Source organism: Microcebus murinus, chromosome 14 (assembly GCF_040939455.1).
Source record: "Microcebus murinus isolate Inina chromosome 14, M.murinus_Inina_mat1.0, whole genome shotgun sequence".
Lineage (NCBI taxonomy): Eukaryota > Metazoa > Chordata > Mammalia > Primates > Cheirogaleidae > Microcebus > Microcebus murinus.
The window spans coordinates 55,296,712-55,319,953 of NC_134117.1; the positions used below are offsets into that span (position 1 = coordinate 55,296,712).

The 23,242-nt window shown below is 37.4% G+C and overlaps 1 protein-coding gene, 1 long non-coding RNA gene and 2 other non-coding genes across 7 annotated transcripts in view; 2 read left to right on the top strand and 2 right to left on the bottom strand.

Moving 5' to 3' along the window:
* Positions 1–40: 40 nt before the first annotated feature.
* Positions 41–8,373, top strand: LOC105870149 (uncharacterized). Of its 2 annotated transcripts, none has more exons than XR_012922903.1 (5): positions 41–326; positions 1,574–2,663; positions 3,256–3,335; positions 3,603–3,678; positions 6,733–8,373. It is a non-coding gene; the product is annotated as an uncharacterized LOC105870149 (long non-coding RNA). The 2 variants fall into 2 exon arrangements; XR_012922902.1 differs by having other exon boundaries at positions 41–321; positions 6,733–8,371.
* The window catches only part of CFAP70 (cilia and flagella associated protein 70), an 86,886-nt gene continuing 65,086 nt past the window's right edge, over positions 1,443–23,242 (bottom strand). For all 3 annotated transcript variants that reach the window (XM_076010088.1, XM_076010086.1, XM_076010087.1), the window contains 8 exons: positions 19,770–19,928; positions 19,093–19,220; positions 17,474–17,626; positions 16,789–16,950; positions 15,202–15,291; positions 14,052–14,153; positions 3,584–3,631; positions 1,443–1,738 (listed from right to left, as the gene is read on the bottom strand). In XM_076010088.1, the coding sequence (XP_075866203.1) occupies positions 1,658–1,738; positions 3,584–3,631; positions 14,052–14,153; positions 15,202–15,291; positions 16,789–16,950; positions 17,474–17,626; positions 19,093–19,220; positions 19,770–19,928 (923 nt within the window). In that variant the 3' untranslated portion in view covers positions 1,443–1,657. The remainder of the gene's footprint in view (positions 1,739–3,583; positions 3,632–14,051; positions 14,154–15,201; positions 15,292–16,788; positions 16,951–17,473; positions 17,627–19,092; positions 19,221–19,769; positions 19,929–23,242) is intronic.
* On the bottom strand, positions 14,568–14,681 carry LOC142875743 (U5 spliceosomal RNA). Its single transcript, XR_012923038.1, has one exon. It is a non-coding gene; the product is annotated as a U5 spliceosomal RNA (small nuclear RNA).
* LOC142875749 (U6 spliceosomal RNA) lies at positions 22,025–22,131 on the top strand. The gene has a single exon (XR_012923044.1). It is a non-coding gene; the product is annotated as a U6 spliceosomal RNA (small nuclear RNA).

Consider the following 23,242-nt stretch of genomic DNA (forward strand, 5'->3'; position numbering starts at 1 on the left):
CCTTTTCCGCTTTCCGCGCCTACACTTCCCAGAATGCAACTCGGTGCCGGCTAATCTACCTTAAACTGCCGCAAAAGGGGCGCGTTTCAGTGGGTGGCCTGTGGGAATTTCCGTGTGACCCTTCATTGGTCTGAGTTCCTGCTGGAGCGAGGGGAGTTGTAGAATACCAGGCTCGCCGAGAGAAGTGATGCGTTCTCTACAAATCCGTACATCCTGCAAGCGGTCTTTGAGCACCCATTAGGGTGGAGGCGCAGTACTGAGAACACAGACATGAAAGGGCGCTGTCCCTGCCCCCATGGTGCTCAGTCTGGTGGGGAGACGGTGAGGTTAGACCAGAAAAGCTGGGGCGGTCTGTACGCAGTGCTGGCTGGCCAGGCAAACTTGATACTTCCTCAGGAAGACTTCACAAAGGAGGTAGCGTTAGGGCCAAGACTAGGGGAAGGATTATAAATGACTGTAGAGTTTACTTTTTCCTTCTCTGTTAACTAATTTGCTTCTCACCTTCCCACCTATTCTCCCACCCCCAAAGTGGTATTCAAGCCTTAACAATTAAAGGAGAGGGAATCTTTACTCTTGCTTTTGCTGTGCTGTGATCCAAGAGGGCAGGGGTGAAATAATGACTTATCTCTAGCTGTAGAATACGGCTTTTGGTGGAAGCTTTTACATCTGTATTACAGGGTAGTGGTGTCTTCATGGAACCCTTGTAGTTTATATCCGTGAAGATACCTGTGGTTGGTTAGAGGAAGTCAATACCTCCACCTTCAGCAAAGACCTCTCTGTTCAGCATTTTTATTCACTGTTGGTTCCAAAGGGGCTGGCCACAACTATTTAATAGTATGCTCTTTGCCTCAATACAATGATCAAGCATAGCTGTCTTCCTCTAGGCCACCTTTGAAAATAATGCCTTAATTCCCAAGTTTCAGTTAAGTGGACCTGGCCAGAAACCTTAGCAGCTGACTTCTTCCAGGAGTGGTCTGATAAGCTTTCATCAGAAAACCTAATAATGACCCCAATGTATAGCATAGCTGTACTATATATAATTCTTTTTTTTTTTTTTTTGAGACAGAGTCTTGCTTTGTTGCCCAGGCTAGAGTGAGTGCTGTGGCCTCAGCCTAGCTCACAGCAACCTCAAACTCCTGGGCTCAAGCAATCCTTCTGCCTGAGCCTCCTGAGTAGCTGGGACTACAGGCACATGCCACCATGCCTGGCTCACTTTTTCTATATATATTAGTTGGCCAATTAATTTCCTTCTATTTATAGTAGAGACAGTCTTGCTCTTGCTCAGGCTGGTTTCCAACTCCTGACTGTGAGCAATCTGCCCGCCTTGGCCTCCCAGAGTGCTAGGATTACAGGCGTGAGCCACCGTGCCTGGCCTATAATTCTTAATATAGAATTACATATGTTCAGTATACACTAATTAACTCGAGAACCACACTGATGAATTTTGAGTCTCTTATTTCCATTTTTTATTGTTATCTAGTTTACTGTCAACCAGTAAAACATCTAGTAAACACAGCCAATAGAAATAAACGAATAGGTTTCTGTTTATGGTGAAGATTCTTTTGTTTTCCAGCTCCAGGCTTCATATGGTGAAACTTTCTCTGGGAAAGAAAGCAGCTCAGAGTCCCACACAGAAAATTCTTCAGCTGGAAGGATGTCAGAAAGATGGATTTCCAAAGCCAACCATTTCCTGTACCATGTGGATCTCTTCAAGCAGAGCCTCATCTTTCAATTTCAGCTACATGAGAGAGGAAGGAAGAGAAGAACATGTCATACTTGATATACCTATGTGGCTTTGAAGATCCCTCATTTGTGGGGCCACAGCTAAAGAACATAGTTCCTTGGAATGGAATTGGTTCTTCCTATATTCCCTATTTCATGAAAACTCCATTAAAAGACCTTAGAACATTGTGCTGGTTAAATGGATATGTTTCCTTTGTGAGAATTCATCAAGCAATGTGAACACTCGTGATTTATACATTTTTTTGGTAAAATAACTTTATTAAAGTTTATTTTTTTTATTTTTTTATTTTTATTTTTTTGAGACAGAGTCTCACTTTGTTGCCCAGGCTAGAGTGAGTGCCGTGGCGTCAGCCTGGCTCACAGCAACCTCAAACTCCTGGGCTCAAGCGATCCTTCTGCCTCAGCCTCCCCAGTAGCTGGGACTACAGGCATGCACCAGCCACCATGCCCGGCTCATTTTTTCTCTATATATATTAGTTGGCCAATTAATTTCTTTCTATTTATAGTAGAGACGGGGTCTTGCTCTTGCTCAGGTTGGTTTTGAACTCCTGAGCTAAAAGGATCCACCCGCCTCGGCCTCCCAGAGAGCTAGGATTACAGGCGTGAGCCACTGCGCCCGGCCCTAAAGTTTATTTTTTAAAGTTTTCATATCACCAACATCTCTGGGCTAATGTGTAGTATTTTCATTTGGCAAGTGACAGCAAGTAATCAAAAGGAACCACAGGCTTTTATTAGATCTGAATTTAATTTTAGAATCTAGATGTGTAGTGGAGACATCTAGTAGCCTACTGAATACCCATTCTCTCTTATTAACAAAATCTTGATTTCTTTTCAGGACAGCAATGCAGTTTAAAAGCCACATTTTTCTGCTTCCTGTGAAGCCAGAGGTAGTCATATGACCAATTGTGGCCCAATGAAATGTAAGCTAAAGTCATTGGATTGAACACCTGGAAAAAGCCCTTTAAAGGGAAGTGAGGGCCTCTGTCTCTTATGCCTGGGCACAGAGCTGGGGTCCAAAAAAATAAATAAAATAAAATAAAGGGAAGTGAAACAGCTATAGCATGTCCCCCTTTTCCTTTTCCCTTTATTTTTCCTGAAACAGGTTTGGTAGGTGGAGCTACATTAGTTATCTTGCAACTATGAGGGATGAAAACTGCATGCTACAATTGGCAGAGCAGAAAGATAGAAGTTAGGTCCCTGATGACACTGTGGAGCTGTGTTACCAACCCTGGACTTTTCACTAGATAAGAAAAAATAAATTTGTTTGAGCCTTTGTCTTATTACTTGTCAGGTCAAATTATTTGCAATTCATAACTAATAAATAGACCAGGGATTTTTCATGAGCCAAATGCTGCCCACCAACTTTTTTGTAAGTAAAACTGTATTGGAACATAGCTAATCATTTATGTATTATCTATTGCTGCTTTTGTACTTAAAAGTGCTGAGTTTAGTAGTTGCAACTGAGGCTTTGGCCTACAAACCCTAAACAATTTCCTACTTTGCCCTTTACAGAAAAAGACAGCTGACCCCTGGACTAGACCAACCTCTACATTTTACACATAAGGATAATGAAGCCCAGAAAGGTTAACACAGTAAGTTAATGTCTTTCTCTTACACCATATTCTCTCTAAAGAGTTAGAAGAAAGATCACCTGTGGAATATGTAGGTTATTATTACAAACCTAGCAACTCCATGATAAGGGCAAAGATGGAAAGAAAAGCCTACAGAAAACTATTCACGTCATGCAATGCTCTGGAGTCCTGAATTAAGCCAGTACATTCCTCCCAGTTTCCCAACTTCAGTATGGTGCATGCAAATGGTCGAGGTGTCTGTGTCATACCTTTATTGTGTACTTGTAGGCCTGTTCAGCTTCCAGTTGCCGTCCAGCCTGAAAAAAATGCAGCAGCTGGTGATGATGACGTCACAAACATTATGGTATGGAAACTACATTGCCTCAACTGTTTCTACCTAAGATTAAGGAGTCTATACCTTCCTAGTTAAGAACCTCTGAATTCAAAGGGGAAGCTGGAAAATGAAAGTTGGTAGGGAGAAACAGATTTTTAAAAATTCCTGCATTTCAGAAAACTTAAAGAAAGCTTGGCCTCTCATTTTTTTCTGAAAGCACCTTGAGTTATTTGTTCCTCTTATGATGGAACACTTTCATAGTTCTTACTATGTGATTTACCTTGTTTTCATTGATGACATTGTTTTAATTGCTTTACATATGCTCATTCTTAATCCTCAAGACCTAGGCAATAAATATTATTATTTATCATTCCCAGGCTACAGAGAGAGAAACCTAGGCACAGAGAGGATAAATAACTTGCCAGGGTTATAAAGCTAATAATTAGAGGAGCCAGGTTTTGAAGCAATGCAGTCTGACTCCATAGTCCAAGTTTTTAACTACTACACTTTATTCCGTCTCTATGCATTAGACAAAGTAGATATTGGAATTACTTCCAGATCTGAATAGAGATGAGAACACTAACTATTCCTCTCAGCTGATATTATTCTTTGCTTGAAGCACTCTTCTAGGGGTTTAATGAGATAATATAAATCTTCTATTATACTTCACAAATCTGTTATATAGCAAATTAGTCAGAGTATGTAAAGTCACTTGGAAAACTTAACTACATAAATATTTAACCTCAGAATATTTGGGCAGGAAGGCAATTTAGGGACTATCTAGTCCAATTTTCTGACCAGTTCTAGTCCACAAAACGTTTTACTAGTTCACAAAACGTTCATACCCCAAACCCTTCCTCCTACAATATCTACACTTTGAAATGTTCTCACCTGAAGTTCACTGAATTGCCAGGTGCATTTTCCAGCACATATTCCTTTCCTACCACTACTACCTTTGTTTTCCTCCTGCCATAGGGAGGCAGTGGCCTAAATAATGTGAGGATCCAGAACAGCCAAAACAATTTTGAAAAATAATTTTTTGCTATTATAAACATTGCTGCAGTAAACAATCCTTATGCATGTCTTCCTGAATTTTTCTTAGGATTATATCTAGATACGACATTGCCAAATTATAGATATGAATTGACTAAATAATGCCACATTGCACTTAAAAAGTGGTTGTACCAATTTATATACACTAGCAATTATGAAACTGCTCATTGATGTTGGTAATACCATGCTTTAATTGTTGCCAATCTCATGGCTGTCAATTTCTGCCACATCATTAAATTGCTCATGCTTACTAGTGACACAGATATTCTTTCCATACATGTATTAACTTTTATAATCTCCACAACAGCAGACTGCATTTTCCTATCCTGTGCTCATTTTTAAATCATGTTGTTTGTTTTTTTTCCCTTATTATAGGGACTATTAATATAAACTGGATGCTAATTGTTTACCAGTTACAAATGCTGCAAATATTTATAATAAAGTCCTTAGGCTTTATATTAGTGTCTTTCTTATACATGAGTTTCTAACTTTAACATAGTTAATTTATTGATATTTTATTTTTGGCTTGTGTTGTTACAGTCCTTCTATAACCCTAGGGTACAGAGGTATTCACTATACTTCTAAATGTTCTGAAGCTTTGTTTTTAAGATTTAGTTCTTTAAAGCAGCTGGAACTGTGTGTGTGTGTGTGTGTGTGTGTGTGTGTGTGTGTGTGTGTGACATCTAAGGGATTTTTTTTCATATGAATAGTAGCCAGTTGCCCCATCACTATTGATTGAATAGTCCCATTTGTTCCTCATTTAGGAGGATGTTATGTTGTCTTTTTAACCCTTTGCACTCGGATGTCAAGTGTGACTTGACACGGTTAGCAAAAATTATAGAGATTCAAATTACTCTTTGAATGTATCAATAATTAGAAATATAAAAAATCCAAATAAATAAGTTTGTATGAAAAGAAGCTCCAGTTTATTCTACTGCCATGCTTTGTAAAATCGGGGTATTTTAAAAATTAAATCCCAAGTAGAATAAAGGAATCGAGAAAAAAGCAAGTGAGTGCAGAGTTAAAATAGCTATATGAAGGTATAATTTACATACCATAAAATCCACTAATTTTAGGGTTCAGTTGTATAATCATCTCCTCAATTCAGTTTTAGAAGACTTTTACTACTCCAAAAAGTTCTTTCATGCCTGTTTGCAATCAGTCCCCATACCCACCCTTGGCTCTAGGCAACCATTGATCTATTTTCTGTCTCTATAGTTTTCTTTATTTCAAATAAATGGAATCATATAATAGAAATATAGTATTTTCTGCCTTGCTTTTTTTTTTTTTTTTTTTTTTTTTGAGACAGAGTCTTGCTCTGTTGCCTGGGCTAGAATGCCATGGTGTCAGCCTAGCTCACAGCAGCCTCAAACTCCTGGCCTTAAGCGACCCTCTGCCTCAGCCTCCTGAGTAGCTGGGACTACAGGAATGTGCCACCATGCCTGGCTAATTTTTTCTATATATTTTTAGTTGTCCAACTAATTTCTTTCTATTTTGTTTTAGTAGAGACGGGGGTCTCACTCTTGCTCGAGCTGGTCTTGACCTCCTGACCTTGAGTGATCCTCCTGCCTCAGCCTCCCAGAGTGCTAGGATTACAGGCATGAACCATCATACCAGCACTGCCTTGCTTCTTTAACTTAGCATGATGTTTTTGAGGTTCATCCATATTGTATGAATCAGAATTTCATTTTAACTACTAAGTAGCACTCCATTGTGTAAATATACCTCATTTTGTTTACCCATTCAATGTTTCCAGTTTGGGGCTATTTAAATGCTGTGATTAAAGTTCATATGCAAATCTTTGTGTGGACCTATGTTTTCATTTTTCTTGGCTAGATATGGAGAGGTGGAATTGCTGGGACATATGGTAAATATATGTTTAGTTCTTATAGAATCTGCCAAACTGTTTTCCAAAGTGATTGTACCAATTTACAACCCTACTAGTAGTGTATGAGGGCTCTAGTTTATCCATATCCTAGTATTGTCTGTCTTTTTGACTTAAGCTATCCTTTTTTTTTTTTTTTTTAACAGTGTGCTTTATGGCAACAGGAAAAGCCTAACACTGGAGGAGGGAATTCATCCCCCAAGAGCTGTCGTTGTGCTTCTCTGCTTCAGTTTCTTCATTTGTAATAAAAGAGTATTGGGCTCAGCCAGCATTGTCTAATAGTGGGAGCCACATAAGTAATTTTCAATGTTCTATTAGCCACATTAAAAATGTGAAAAGAAATGGAGTTAATTTTAATAGCATATTTTATTGCGCTATTCTAGTAGGTGTGTTAGTATGGTATCACTTAGCATTATCTTAATGACGTATCTTTAAAAATGTTTTTGACATAATTTCAGATTAAAGTTACAATAGCAGTTCTCTCCTCTCTCTCTGCACATGAACATACATACGCCTGTGTATACAGTAGTCCTTCTTATCTGTGGTTTTGCTTTCTGCAGTTTGAGTCAACCTTGGGCCACCACAGTCTGAAATTATTAAATGGAAAATCCCAGAAATAATCTGTAAGTTTTAAATTGCACATGGTTGTTCTCAGTACCATGATGAAATCTCCCACTGTTCTGCCTGGGACGTGAATCATGCCTTTGTCCAGTGTTTCGTGCTGTAGACACTACACATCAGCTAGTAACCTAGTAGGCCTCTGGGTTATATATAGATTGACTGTCAGAGTATTATAGTGCTCATGTTCAAGTAACCCTTATTTTACTTAATAATGGCCTCAAAGCACAAGAGTACCAATGCTGGCAATTGGGTTATGCCAACGAGAAGTTGTAAAGTGTTTCCTTTATGTGAAAAGGTGAAAGTTCTTGACTTAATAAGGAAAGAAAAAAAATCATATGCTGAGGTTGCTAAAAATCTATGTTAAGAATGAATCTTCTATCTGTGAATTGTGAAGAAAGAAAAAGAAATTTGTGCATAGTGTATATATGGTTCAGTACTATCTTTGGTTTCAAGTATCTACTTGGGGTCTTGGAACATATCTCCAGGAGGTGAGGGGGCACTACTGTATCAATCTATATATACACACATACACATACATCATACTTTAACGTTTCCTTTTACACTTGAGAGTAAATTGTAGACATGATGCAATTTTAATATCTCAGTGTGTGTTTTCTAAAATCAAGGATAGTTTCTCATTTAACCACAGTACAATTATCAAAATCAGGAGATTAATATAGATGGAATACTATTAATGAATCTACAGACCTTATTCAGATTTTTCCAATTGTTCTAATAATGTCCTTTAAAGAAAAATAAAATTCAGGATCATGCATTGCATTCATTATTTATGTTTTCAGTTTCTTTTAAACTGGAATAGTTCCTGAGTCTTTGTTTCATGGTGTTAGCACTTTTTAAAAGTACAGAACAGTTATTTTGTAAAATATTCCTCAATTTGTGTTTGATGTTTCCTCATGATCATATCTTGTTATAAACTTTTGGCAAGAACATCACAAAAATGATGTGTTCTCAGTGCATCATATCAGGAAGCACAAATTGTTTATCCCAATACTGGTGATTTTAACTTTGATCATTTATTTAGATTGTTATCTGCCAGCTTTCTCTATTACAATGTTAGCATTTTCCCCTTTGTAATTAATAAGTATCTTGTGGAGAGATACTTTGAGACTGTGTAAATATTCTCTTACTCCTTAAACTTTCACCCATAATTTTAGCATACATTGATGACTGTTCATTGAATCACTTATAATTTCCAAATTGTGATTTTTCGAATTCCATCATTCTTTTCTTTTCTTTCTTTTCTTTTTTTTTTTTTTTGTTTGAGATGGAGTCTCACTCTGTCACTTGGGATAGAGTGCCATGGCATCAGCCTAGCTTATAGCAACCTCAAACTCCTGGGCTCAAGTGATCCTCCTGCCTCAGCCTCCTGAGCAGCTGGGACTACAGGCATGTACCACCATGCCTAGCTAAGTTTTTCTATTTTTAGTAGAGTCTGGTTCTCTCTCTTGGCTCAGGCTGGTCTCACTCAACTCCTGAGCTCAAGTGATCCTCCTGCCTCGGCCTCCCAGAGTACTAGGATTATAGGAGTCAGCCACCGCACCCAGCCTGGATCATAGAGTCTTATTTGTAATCCTTTTCTATATTTATTTATTTGGATGCCCAAATTATCTCAGATATGGCTAGTGGGAGCTCCCTTTAAGCTAGTTCCTATGTCTTTAATTTTTCCCCATGTCTTTTTGATATGTCCCAATCTTTCTTTGAGCATTTTTTACTTTCTGACTCAGTGAGACATTCCAGACTCATCTTTTACTTTCTTTGCACCAGTTTTAGAATTTGCAGCCATTTTCCAAGAAGCCTCTGGTCTTCCCCCCACCTTTTTTCACTCCTAAACTGGACAAATACCCTATTTCCTTATAATGGATTTACAATTCAAGACCTGAGCACCAGATGTGCTCATGGCTCCCCCTCATTCATTTTTGATATGGATATATATACAGACGTAGGTATATGTTTCCATATATATGCATATATTTCCATGTATCTATCTGTATCTGTGTCTATTTACTCTATCAAACCATGAGCGCATATCAATGTCTCTAATTCTAATCCACCAGTACCAGATCATTTTACCCTTCTCATTTCCATATTTGTAACTTCCTTTTCTGACAGTGAAAACTGTGGCTCCTATTATGCATAATATAATTACTAATAAGTAAGTTACAGAAATGGTAACTTATGCCCCTGCAAAAAAGAAGCCTACAAGACTCCAAAATTTGTATAAAGGTTTTTCTGTTCTCCTTAGCCTGATACATAGTATATATATATATTTTTTTCAAAGAATGTTTTCAAAAGTATCCTGCATTAGTTGTTTTTCCCCTGTCAGTATGTTATTCATTTCAAATAGTTTTATTTGGTTTTGTTTATATTCAATTTTGTGGTCTTTCCATTTTTTACTGATTCTTTTTTTTTAAAATGAAACATTAGCATAGTCCCCAAAGTCAGAACTCTATAAAAAGGCATAGAGTGTTACCCTCCCCATCTACCTCCTTCTACCCATCCCACTCATGTCCTGTACAATCTACTCTCATTAATCTTTGGTTTATCCTTCCTGTGCTTCTTTTGCACAAAAGAGCAGATTCACATATATTTTTTACTTTTTAAAGGTGGTAAAATATTGTACTTTACTTTTTCACTTAATAATATATTCTTGAAATCACTCCACATCAGTTCATAGAGATCTTCCTCATAATTTTTTCAGCTGCATAGTATTCCATATACCATAGGTTAAATATTCTCCTTTGTATGGACATTTAGGTTGTTTCCATTATTTTGAAATTATAATAATAATGCTATAATTAATAACTTTGATATCCAATTTTGAATTGTTGAAGGAAGAGCTTCAAGGTAAATTCCTAGAAAAACACAATTATTTTTAAATACTATCTAATCAAAACCTAAGTTTCCATATATATGTGTGGGTCTATTTCTGTCTGTCAATTCTGTTCTACTTATGTATTTCTACACTAATATCACTTAGTTTTCATTATTAGAACTTCATAATAAGGCTTGATGTTTAATAGGAAAGCCCTCCCTCCTTATTCCTCTTTTCATATTGTCATAACTATTTTTTTTGTCTTTATTCAGTCAATTGAGTTTTAGGATTTACCTCAATCCCATTTAGCTCCTAAAAAACTGTTATCATTTTTATTGGAATTGCATTAAATTTATATAGTAATGTAGGAAAAATTGTCATATTTATGTTATCCAAACTTCCTGCCTATGGACATGCTATATCTAACTATTAGATCTTTACAATATAGTTTTCTGATTTTCTCCATACTGGTCTTAAGTGGGATTTTTAAAATTAGACTTTCAAATTGATTGTTCCACTTCTTTGTGTTACTCTTTGTTGAATATATTTATATGATTCAAAAATCAAAAGGATATAATACAGTATACCTCAAGAAATCTTGCTTCCATACCTCTTCCTATATACCCTATTCCCTAATCCCTGCCTTGACTACTAATCATTATTCATTTTTGTCTACCCTTTCAGTATTGAACCCTTATATTACATCTTTCAGTTTGTTGATTTTCTTGGGATCCTACCTAATCCTTTTACCTCCAATTTCTTTTATGTATGTATGTACATGTGTTACTGCCTTGATGGAACCTCCAGTATAGTGTTAAATACAAGTGATGATAACAGGTACCCTTGTTCCTTAATTCAAAAGAAATGCTTCTAACTTTTCACCATTTCATCTAATGGTATGGATTTTGAAAGATAAATTTTCAATATAATTTTAAATGGGTATTGAATTGTAGTCAAGGATTTTCATTGTCTCCATTTTGCTAATATTTTTGTGCCTTCTTTTTTCTTTTGCTCACTACCCCATGCCTTCTCTTTTTAAAAAAATTCTTAGTCATGCAAGAAGTTTGTCTATTTACTAGTCTTTTTAAAAGACCAGCTTATGATTTTGTTAATCTTCTATATCATGTCCTTTTAAAAATCTCATTTATTTCTACTCCTTTTCATTTTCTCAAATATTATTGAGTTTCCTTGATTTCCCTTTACTACTTTCTTGATTTAAATAATTAATTCATTGATTTTCAATCTTTGTTTCTAATATGTATATTTAAGGATATAAATTATCCTCTATTTATTGCTTTAATTTTATCCAATAGTTCTAATATATAATGGCTTTGTTTTTATTCAGTTTCATTTCAGTTATCTATTGAAGTATAATAAACCAACTCAAAACTTACTGGCTTAAAATATATCATTTCTCAAAATTCTCTGGGCAATTTGGGCTGTTCTTCTGCTGGTCTTTCCTGAGGTTACTCATGCAGCTGTAGTCATCTGATCTAGGGCTAGAGGGTCCAAGATAATCTTACTCAAATAGAAGTTGACATTCGCTGTTGGCTGAAGTTATTCAGTTCTCTTCCATGTTCACTTCAAGCCTCCTTTGGCTAAAAGGGGCTTCTTCACAGCACGGTGGCCCCAGAATTTCAAGAGAGCAGGAGCAGTAGCTCAGGGCTTCTAAAGGTCTAGCCTCTGACAATTCACACAATGTCCCTTCTACCATATGCCATTGGTTAAAGAAAGTCACAAGTTCAGCTTAGATTCAAGGAGATGGACAAATAAGAGACGCCATCTCTTGATGGGAGTCAGTGGCAATATCACACTGCAAAAAGATGGTAGACATGAAAGTGGAGGCCATTACTATGAAAATCTACAAGACCTATATTGATTTCTATTGCTGTGTAACAAATTACCACCAATTTAGTGGCTTAAAATGATATCCATTTATCATATCACATTTCCATAGGTCAGAAGTATGACATTGTTCCACTGGTTCTCTGCTTAGGGTCTCACAATACCAAAGGCAAGGTGTCATTCAGGCTGGGCTCTTATCTGGAGGCTCTGGAGAAGAATCTACTTCCAAGCTCCTTCAAGTTGTTGATAGAATTCATTTCTTTGTACCTGTAGGATGAAGGTCCCTGTTTCTTTTCAGGCTCTCAGCAGGGACTGCTGTTAGCTTCTCAATGCCACCCACATTCCTTGACATGTAGTCCTCCTCCATCTTCAAGCCAGCAATGACATGTTGGATGCTTCCTGTGCTTCAAATCTCTCGGACTTCCTTTCTGCCCTCTCCCAGAGAAAACTCTCTGCTTTTAGAAGATTTGCCTGATTGGATCAGGCCCATCCAGATAATCTCTGTATTTAAAGGTAAACTCATTTGGTACTTTATTTACCATGTTTCCTGGAAAATAAGACCTACCCATACAATAAGCCCTAGCAGGATTTCTAAGCATTTGTGCAATATAAGCCCTACCTACCCCCAAAATAAGACCTAGTGATGGGCGTGGCTTACGCAGTGTATCTGCACAACCCATGCATTTCCTCATGGAGCAGTAAAGAAGACCAGCAGCCCTTCTCATCTGCCCCATTGTGACAGCTACTATCCCAGAGGTGACCAGAAAGATGCAGGCAGCCCCACCAACAAGGTCGGCTCCCCCTGTCAGGTCCCAGCCATCCTGTGTGTGCAGCAAGCTAAGGCTTTGAGGGGAAAATAACACATCCCCTGAAAATAAACCCTAGGGTGTCTTCTTGAGGAAAAATAAATGTAAGACTCCGTCTTATTTTCGGGGAAACACAGTACATCTGCAAAATCCCTTCACAGCAGTACCTAGATTAGTGTTTGATGGAATAATCTTAGGGGAGGGGGGCCATCTTCAGAATTCTACCTAGCACAATACCTTGTATTTGATTTCCTCTGTGACCTATGAATTAATTACAAGAATGTTTTAAGTTTCCAAATGTATGTGAGTCTTTTGGCCTATATTTTAGTTATTGATTTGTAATTTCACTACAGTGTGATCCATATGTATTTGTTGAACCTCTCTTTGTGTTCTAGCATGTGGTCAACTTGTGCTTGAAAAGAATATGTGTCCTCTAATAAGTGCAGAGTTCCACATTGGTGTTTGAACTCAAGCCTTTTAATTGCATTATATATATATCTGTATATATCTTTATTTTTTTTCTATTTGATCTATCAGTTTCTGAGAGAAGTATTAATATAATAGGATCTTCCCTAAATGTGGGAGATCTAAAGATCTAAAGATCTTCCCTATTTAAAGGAAAGATTTAAACTAAACTCATTTAGTTTAAAGATGAGGAAACTGGGCCCAATAAAGTTAAGTGACTTGCTTCAGATCCCACAGCTAGATGTGGTAGAGCTGGGGTATGAACTCAGGTATTTCTCATATTGACATCTGGGATATTTACTTCAAAGAGAAAAATCCAGTAATTTTTATTTTGTTCATTTCTCTCATAATAATAATAGTCCCTTTGTCAATTTGGAGTCATATTGGCCAATAGAAAACTGAGGGTCTCTCTCATTATTTTCAATTTGATCTTAGACTGATATGCAAGTTATTCAAGTCTAACTATGGAAGAGTTATTTTTAATAGTTAAAAATAGATGCCAATCATAAATTCCCACAATATCCTCTACCCAATTTCCATCTGAATCAAGGACAAGAACCCTCAGCCAGCATTACAACAGGAAGAAATGATTCAGAAAGACTAGTGAAGCACCTTCACTAATCCTTGACTTGGTTTATGTTCTGGTACAATATTGCTCCAACTTTTAGAACTTCCTAACCAGAAAAACATACCTAAATATATGATTTTTAAACACAGGCCAAGTAGAGGCTTCCCAGATTTGACCTCTCCTTTGTTATCAGTATAATGACCAAATCTAGAGCTCATCAGACTTCAACTATTATGCATTAATGGCAATCTGCTGTTTCTGGATTACTTGATACCCACCTCTGTGGCCGAAAAGGGCATTGTGTAAGGATAATTAATAAACACTCACTTTCAGGCAGACCAGTGCCAGATATGCCCATACTTCAGCACTGTAGTTGTTTAATGCATTGGCTTCAGAGAGAGCATCCTCAGCCTCTGTGAGCTCCTCCAGCTTAACAAAAAAGGGACACATGACACATGTGAGTTGTAAGTCAAAGTAGTTTTCACTTTAGCCAGCTAGAGTAGGCTTAGCTAAAACTACTATGTCCAAGTAATATTGATATATGTGACCTATACCAATGGTTTTTATATTTTTAGCATCAGAATTCTTTCTTCAAACAAAATCTTATGTGGTGGTTCAATATATGAACTGATTAAAAGTGGAACATCTCTGATTAAAAATCCAAGTAGAGGAATCTGGAGCCCTGCCTAATAAGTTCCCAACTTATAACCCTCTCCTCATCTTTCCCTCTATAGCAGTCTCATCAGGGCATCTATAAAACATGGAGCTCCAGGTACTAGGACTGGAAATCCTTAGGAAAGCCCACCACATGTACATCATTCAGTGGTTTCTCTGTATACAGTGGTCTGTCAGATACATTTCTAGGTTTTTTCTTTACATTGTTCATCCCTTTCTTCTCCATGGAAATCTTTAGTAAAAGGCAAAAAATTTATAAGATCTGAAGAGAAACCAAAGTATGCGTACGTCCCTTTCTTGAGGTTAAAGTCTGATTTGCCTGTCAAAATACTATTGTCTAGAAAGTTTTCTTTCCCCTAATATCAGTTACTATCAGCCCAATCCTGAGCAATCAATATAGTATTCAGAGACTCTAGGGTGTTCTATTTTCCTCTATTGCCTGGGCAATGGCATCATTATCCTCACTGCAACCAAATGGGCTCAAGCGATCCTCCTGCCTCAGCCTCCCAAGTAGCTATGTGCCACCATGCCTGGTTAATTTTTCTATTTTTTTGTAGAGACAGGGTCTCGCTTTGTTGCCCAGGCTGGTCTTGAACTCTTGGCCTCAACCAATCTCCCTGTCTTGGCCTCCCAAAGTGCTAGATGTGAGCCACCATGCCCAGCCTGAAGAGCAGCTTTTTATTAGAGCAGACTTCTCTGGTTGCCCTCCCACTGTCACCAAAAAACCCCAGGGTTCTTGGAAGACTAAGGAATCAAGGTCAGCTGTATGCACAGGCCTAGTCTCAAATCTTCCTCCTCTTACCCGGTAACAGGCGATTCCCAGTCCTAGCCAGGTAAGGCATGAAGGCGATCTCTTACAAGCTTGCAGGTAGGTTTTTTTTGCCTTTTCATACTGTAGAAAGAAAGCACCACTAAGCTACTGTTCTGGAAGCTTCAAATATTGTATTGCTAGGATGATCATGGGACCTCTTCATAGTTGCACTCCAGAACAACCTAAGTTAAGTGAGTCCTTGAATTGTTATGTTTACTTTAAGGGAGCTATCCAAAGAAGCCTGGTGAGGGGAGATGAGCAGATCAAATGAAAGGGAAGATTTTTGCCTGGAAGCAGTTCTAAAGAAATTTACAGTCTCTGTGAGAGTTGAGGCAAGGAGTTACAGTGAACACTCTGGGTGATCACAATGATTATCCGAATTCCACCTAGACTTTATGCACTGCCCTCTTTTGCTTAAATGTGTTATCATGTAGTAGGATGACAGAAAATCTCTGGACTAAGAGGTATACTTTATATAGCCTTATCATTCTGAGAATCTGTTCCCTTGTTGTAAAAGGTCTTAGAATTTTAGAAAAACTCAAAAAACAAACTTGCAAAAGAAGTAGCCCTGAAGGGGCCATTTCTTGTCTTGTATCTCCAATGTGAGAAATGGATCTATAGTTTTGCCTCAGCAAACAGCCTGAGAACTGCTTACCTAGTGAGTGCTTAGGGCAACAGCACTCTGAAGGTGCAGCTTGTAATGACAATAGAAAGAAAACTTTTCCTTATTTACTTCACTGCAATGGGATAGTGATTTCTCTTAAACCTATTTGAGCCTTTCCACTTACATTATAAGGCATTGTAACTTCTTGTTGCTGTTGTTGTTTTTATATTAAATATAAAGAGAGTTGGGTATTCTGAGGGGAAAAAATGGAATAAAGTCAAAACAAAAGCAGGGAGTCAAAGGTCTCTGGCAGAAAGTTGATAATTGTTATAGTGAGATGGCAGGTCCATGGTGGTTCATTGTACTATTCTGTCTACTTTGTATTTATTTGAAATTTTCTATAAGACAATGTTTTTTTTTCCAAAGGCCTTGGCATATTTCCCAAAATATGGGGAGAGATTGCTTCTATAGCCAGGTCAGAGTGCCCTATGGAATGAGATTAGCCTCAGCTAGATTAAATATAACCCTTTCTGTTGAGTAGGCAGTTTGGAGAAGTCATTTTGAAGCCCATGACACTTTGTTAGTTAAGTCAAGCTACAAATGTTTCTACTAATGAAAATAAAGTTTCTACTACTGCTGATAAAATACAATTTTAGTTAAAATAGTAGCTAAAATTTAGTAGCTAAATTTAGTAGCTAAAATAGAATTCATTTACTGAGTTCTTAATAACTTTTTAGTAGCATAATGGTTAAAACCACAGACTCCTGATTTTAGAATGCCTGGGTTTGAATCCTGCTTCCACTGATTACTGGTTATCTGATGTTGGGCAAGTCACTTTATCTTTGGATATACAAGTGTCATTGTCATATTACTATTTTTAGTCCACACACAGATAGATATTAATGCTTGAACTACAATTAGGTCCCAGACCCTGGCTTCCTTTACATGGATACTCCCCATCCTCTATCCCTTACCTCTTTCTCTTCTAGATAGAGAAGCCCCAGTCGCAGGAAGATGAAGTGCATCCCAGAAGCATCTACTACAAAACTAATGGTTCGCTCATAGCACGCCTTGGCCTCAGCATGATTTCCACTTAGAAAATAGAGATGGCCCTTCACACCCCAGACATTAGGGTTCTGAGAACATGAAGAACAAGTGGTATATGGGATGATGTGATACTTAAAATACCTTAATGACCTTTGTTTAACATTTAAATTTAGACTAAATCCATTTGCTTTTTCTAATAGCACTCAGAAAGAAAACCATTTAATTGCACTGGGAAATATTTTTCTAGGTCTATCCTCTCATTTCTTTCTTGCATTATTCAAAGCCATTTTGCCCTTTGGGTAAATATTAAAAAACAAAACAAAACAAAACTCTAAGCATAACCACGATAGGGTTCACAATGAGAAAATAGAAGTCTGGAAAACTTAAAATAGGTAAACACCATCTGCTAAAAAGCTGTCCTTATTCTTTTCTCCACCCTTTGCAAAACTCATGATTACTTAAGAAAAACAAATGGAACAGATGTGTCTACTGACAGCTGAAGACCCCCCACTGCTGGTCACCATAAATCTGCCAGGAATATGGCATCACCACCTTTAATAAAGCCTGCTCGCCCCTTCTCCGGACTCAAGAGGCTCTAGCAAAAGTCATTACCAGGTAGTCCATCTGGGCTGCTTGTTGAAGGTATTCCTCTGCCTTGGCAAAGTCCTTCTTGAGAAGGTGTGTCTGGGCCAGCACCAAGTAATACTCACAGCTGGGGCCACCCTGAGGGCATAGCAGCTCATGTGCAAGCACTCTGTGCACATACTGCAAGGAAAATCAGATTATAAGGAACAGTAAAAGGCTAGATTGTGTCAGTCCCATAGCTTTCAAAGTTGAAGGATTCTGTCTTTGATAATAAATAATAAGGAACATATTATCAAGTGAAATGATTATCCTTAACTTCAAAAAGTTAGGGGTGAATTACAAACATTCAGCACTTCATGGTTCCATTATAGCTATCCACTTAGTCACCAAATGAAGACATTTCCAAGTGAATAACCTATAATATCTCACAATTTTGGTTTTGCTGGTCCTCACACTAGGTGAATGTTAGACTATATTTATTATGCAGCAGACAAAGGCACATCATCAACCACCCATTTACATGTGAGGAAATATTTTTAGGCAACTATCATTGTAAGGAAACTTACAGTGAGGCAAAATTACCCTTCTAAAATTCTAGACTTAGGATCTTGGAAACATAAAGGTCTGTTTCTGATGCACCTCCAAATATTCGTTTACCAGTTTTATACTTTAGGCCAATTTTTGTTTTACCTACAAATTTGACAAAGTCAGATGTACTTGCTAAGCTAAGGGAAATCCTTATTTTCTTTTCCCTCTGTTTCCATCTCAGCCTAAATATAGAAACTTGCACTAACCCTTATGCCTTCTTAGGAAAATACTAGAGGGAACAAATGTAGCTGCAGCTGTTTTCTCTGCCTGCCTTCTGGTTTTCTGAACTGGGGGATAATTAATGACTTATTTACCTGGGAGGTAGTGAGAAGCCTGTTTCTCTATTGGGAAGGGTTAGTGTGTTAAAGGCTCCTGTTGAATGTGGCCTAATCCCACTCAGTTTGTAATTAATGCCCTTTCCTGAGCTAGCCTGCCCTCAAATGGGCAAGCGCTCTGCAGGATCAGGGCCAATGAATGCTCTTGGCTCCTGAACCTTGCTCTCTTTCCTACTGCTTGCTCTTGGATATGCTTCTTGTTTCTCATGTGGTAGGTAGACCTCACAGCATGCTCTTCTTCTCTGGGAGGAGGCTTCAATTCTTCAGTTGCTCTACCTGTGACTGCATGGGTAAGTCAAATGTGGAATCAGTTACATTCTTCAGCCCAGTTTTAATATTTTTATCCCTCCCCCCAATATAGCACTGTGTATGTTTCCAATTGGTTCAGAACCTAGAAGGGAAGAAGGGAATGTTTAAACTCATGTGAACCCCCAATACTCACATAATATGAATTCCCATAACAAAGTAACATCAGGCAACATATGACTTAGAATCTGACTTTGCTGGTATTCTAAAGGGAGCGACTTGCAGTGAGATCTTCTAATGTCATCTGCAGAGAGTGATTTTTTTGGAGATTCTTACCTATTGGGCTTAAGGTGTGCTCTTAAAAGCATATTTGATTTCTACTTCCTACGTATCTAAATTTGCATAGATACCATTATGGATAGAACAAGCAGTTCACTAAAGTCTTTCCATCTACTTGCCCTTTCCAAATATTCTGACCTGCACAGCATTAACTTTCATCAAGAAACGTATGGTCTCCATGAAGATAGTGGTAGGAGGAGTTTGGGAAACACCATAATAATGGTCAGACTGCATAAAAGCTGATAAATCTTGACATTTTGATGCTTCTGAAAAATATTAAAAGGATTAGATGTAATAGAAAAAAATGTCAGAAGTTCAGACACACTAATATAGCAGGAAGAGTATTCTAATACATGAGACGATCATAATCTGAAAAGCAACAGACTGCTCTTTAAAAATGGTCCCCAAAGAGAAGAACTTAAATGTTCTTGAGGTGAATCTACTAGTGGTTCCAATTCAAGTCACAGCCAAATAAAAGGGTTTTTAAAACAATATTCAGATCTCCTTGAATGTGAAACACAACTGTGGACATTTTAAAAATGAAGAATTGTTAGAAAACCAAGTCTGTAGTTAGCTACTTCTGTGAGCTAAATATAAACTGCTTGCATATTGAAAGAGTTACAGCACTGAGTTTGGATTTCAGAGCCTAGCCTAATATGAAGGAATTTGGGCAATGTGACAGATAAACTAATCAACTTCAAACAAATCAGGATTGCCACTTTTATAATCTCCCACTTTTAAAACCACAAGAGTTTTCATCCTTGTCTAGTTTGTTTATGTCCCTCCTCCAAGTGGAAATCTTTATTTCTGGTTACCTTTTTTTGCTGGTATTTCCTTGAGAAATATGTTAGATGGTTTTATGGCTATACTTGGATCCTGAGCTTGTGTAGTCAAAATGGGTTCTCGTGAATCAGCCTGAAGTTTGGAGGATTCATCAAGAAATTCATCTAGAATGGATAATGCAGCTCCTGGTACTAAATAGATAAAATTTTAATGAAAAAAAAAAAAAACAAAACCAACTTCCTATACTGGGTGTTAAAAGATTATTTGCAATGCCTAAGAAACATATTCCCTAAATATTGCATGAAGGACAGATTTGTTTAGTAGACTTGTTAATATTTCTGAATAATTTAAAGAATACTAGCTAAACTGATAGTATAGTTTCCATCACTGTTACTGCCCAGTACAACCCTGATGCTAGTCCAAGTCATGACAATGTCAAACAGATCTCTGTTTTAAAAGTCACTTAATAAATCCAGAATCTCAAGAATCCATATGAGAAGATTAATATATTCTTAGATAACATAAATCCCCTAAAGGACAGGAATTGTACTCATCAGTGTTCAAATAATAATAATGATAATAATAATAATAAATGTAGCTATATTTGAATACATCTATATGCCAGGTACTATACTAAGGAATTTAATGTACAATCTCATTTGTTTTTCACATTATGAGATATTATTTTTATAATCCTTATTTTAAAAAAGTAAATCACACAGTAGCTAAATAATCTGCTGAAGCTCTTAAACATGCCACGCTGCCTCTCAAATAAATGTTTGACAAATAAAACCAAAAACCAATGCCAGGCAGAAAATGATCAGTGCCAGTTGGCCCACAAATCAGAAAAGGTCACTCTTGGCTAACGCAAAAATATGGCTTTGAAAAACAGATATAAATGGATAGGTAAAGAGGGAGAGGTATTCAAGGTTGGGAGCATGCCACTGGCAAAAGCATAGAAATAGTGAGCTAATTATTTTAATGGTCTTGAGGATTTCACAGGGAAAATCAAGGGAAAGGTAGGTTGGGGCTAGATTGTATTGATAGTTGAATGCCAGGATTTTTCTCCTGCAGGCAAGAGGAGAAGAGGGGTATATTGAAGAGTTTTGAGCAGAAAAATTAAGAGTATAGTGGTATTATATGAAGATTACTTTAGCAGTGCTATGTAGCAAGGAGAAAAAATTGGAGATGGATACAAAGAGGTTTGTTTTTGCTACAACGATCTGGATATTTAGTAATGGAGAATAGTGAAAATCTAAAGGGAAGATGCAAGGAACATTTTGAAAGAGAACCAATTGGTCTTGGGAATTAAACCTGATAGAGGGATGAGGCAAAGCTCAAGAAAGGCAAGAAGAGGAAACTCTATAATGAGTCAATTTGGAAGATGAAGAGTTGAGTTTACTAGTGGAAAAATCCAACTTCAGGGTTATGGGGGGATGTCAGGGTTAAAGATAGAAATTTGAGAGTTATTAGCAGTGAAATGGAAACTGTGTGGGCAGGTGAGCTCTTCGAAAGTAAGACTGAATTACTGGGAAATGATTATATCTTACGAGTGTGACCAAAAAGAAAAGCTAGCAAAGGAAACCACAGGTGTTGGAGATAAGAAGGCAATCAAAGATGTATTTCAGGAAGCAGAGAGTCATTAAATACTGCAAACTAATCATTGAAGAATAACTGATGATCTTAATGCAAAAAAATTGTTAATATTCAACTTTTTTGAGGTATAATTTACATATAATAGCGTCCCATTTTAAGTATATAATAGTTCAGTGTGTTTTAACAAAATGTATACAGTTGTGTAATCTCTATTACCATCAAGATATGAAACATTACTGATACTCCAAAAAGCTCCCTCATGTTCCTTTGTAGATAATCCCCAAGCCCCAGTCCAAGGCAACCACTCATGTGCTTTCTTTTGGTATAGATTTGTTTTGCTTTTTCTACAATTTCATTTAAATGGAATCATACAGTATGCACTCTTTTGCAGCTGGTTTATCCACTTAGCATGTTTTTGAGATTCATCCATGTTATATGTATTAATAATTTGTTCCTTTTTATTGCTGAGTGTTTTTTCAATTGTGTGGATATATGAACATTTATTTTACATTCACCTATCAATAAGCAGTTGGGTTGTTTCCAGTTTTTGCCTATTATAAATAAATCTGTTATGAACATTTGTGTATAAATCTTTGAAAGGATATGTTTCCATTTCTCTTGGGTAAATACATAGGAGTGAAACTGCTGGCATGTGTATGTATGTTTAACTTATTTCAAAAATTTCCAGTTTGTGCTTATTTTGTCAGCACATACGTTAAAATTAGAATGATACAGAGAAGATTAGCATGGCCCCTGCACAAGGATAACATACAAATTTGTGAAGCACTCCATATTTTGTACACATGTAACAAAATATCATATGTACCCCATAAATATATATCAATAAAAAATAAGAAAAATAGGCTGGACACAAAAAATATGTATCAATAAAAAATAAAAAAAAGATAGGCTGGGTGTGGTGCTCATGCCTGTAATTCTAGCACTCTGGGAGGCCCAGGTGGCAGGATCACTTGAGGTCAGGAGTTCGAGACCAGCCTGAGTAAGAGTGAGATCCCATCTCTACCAAAAATAAAAAAATTAGCTGGGCATGGTGGTGCATACCTATAGTCCCAGCTACTCAGAAGGCTGAGGCAGGAAAATCACTTGAGCCCAGGTTCAGGAGTTTGAGGTTTCAGTGAGCTTTGATGATGCCACTGCACTCAAGCCTAAAGCCAGGATGACAGAGCAAGACCCTGTCTCAAATTAATTAATTAATTAATTAAAATGTAAAAACTTGAAGAAAACCTTTAAATATGTGCCAGTTTTCTCAAGTAGATGTACCATTTGCATTCTCACCAGCAATGCTTGAGAGTTCCAGTTACTCCATATCCTTTCTCTAACTTGGTATTATCAATCTTTTTATTTTTTTTATTTATTTTTTTTTTTGAGACAGAGTCTCGCTTTGTTGCCCAGGCTAGAGTGAGTGCCGTGGCGTCAGCCTAGCTCACAGCAACCTCAAACTCCTGGGCTCGAGTGATCCTTCTGCCTCAGCCTCCCGGGTAGCTGGGACTACAGGCATGCGCCACCATGCCCGGCTAATTTTTTTATATATATATCAGTTGGCCAATTAATTTCTTTCTATTTATAGTAGAGACGGGGTCTCGCTCTTGCTCAGGCTGGTTTTGAACTCCTGACCTTGAGCAATCCGCCCGCCTCGGCCTCCCAAGAGCTAGGATTACAGGCGTGAGCCATAGCGCCCGGCCTATCAATCTTTTTAACTTTGACTATTCCAGAAGTCAATTACACTAATTTTCAAATGTGAAACCAAACTTAGAACCCTTGACCCTCATACTCATTCATACAACACAAACCTTGTTCAGCCTCAGAGGTTCCCAAATGTCCCCTAGTTCGTTCCTTTCCTTGTTCTTCCCTGAGTCTTCTGCCTATAGAGATAAACCTCTGAGATCCA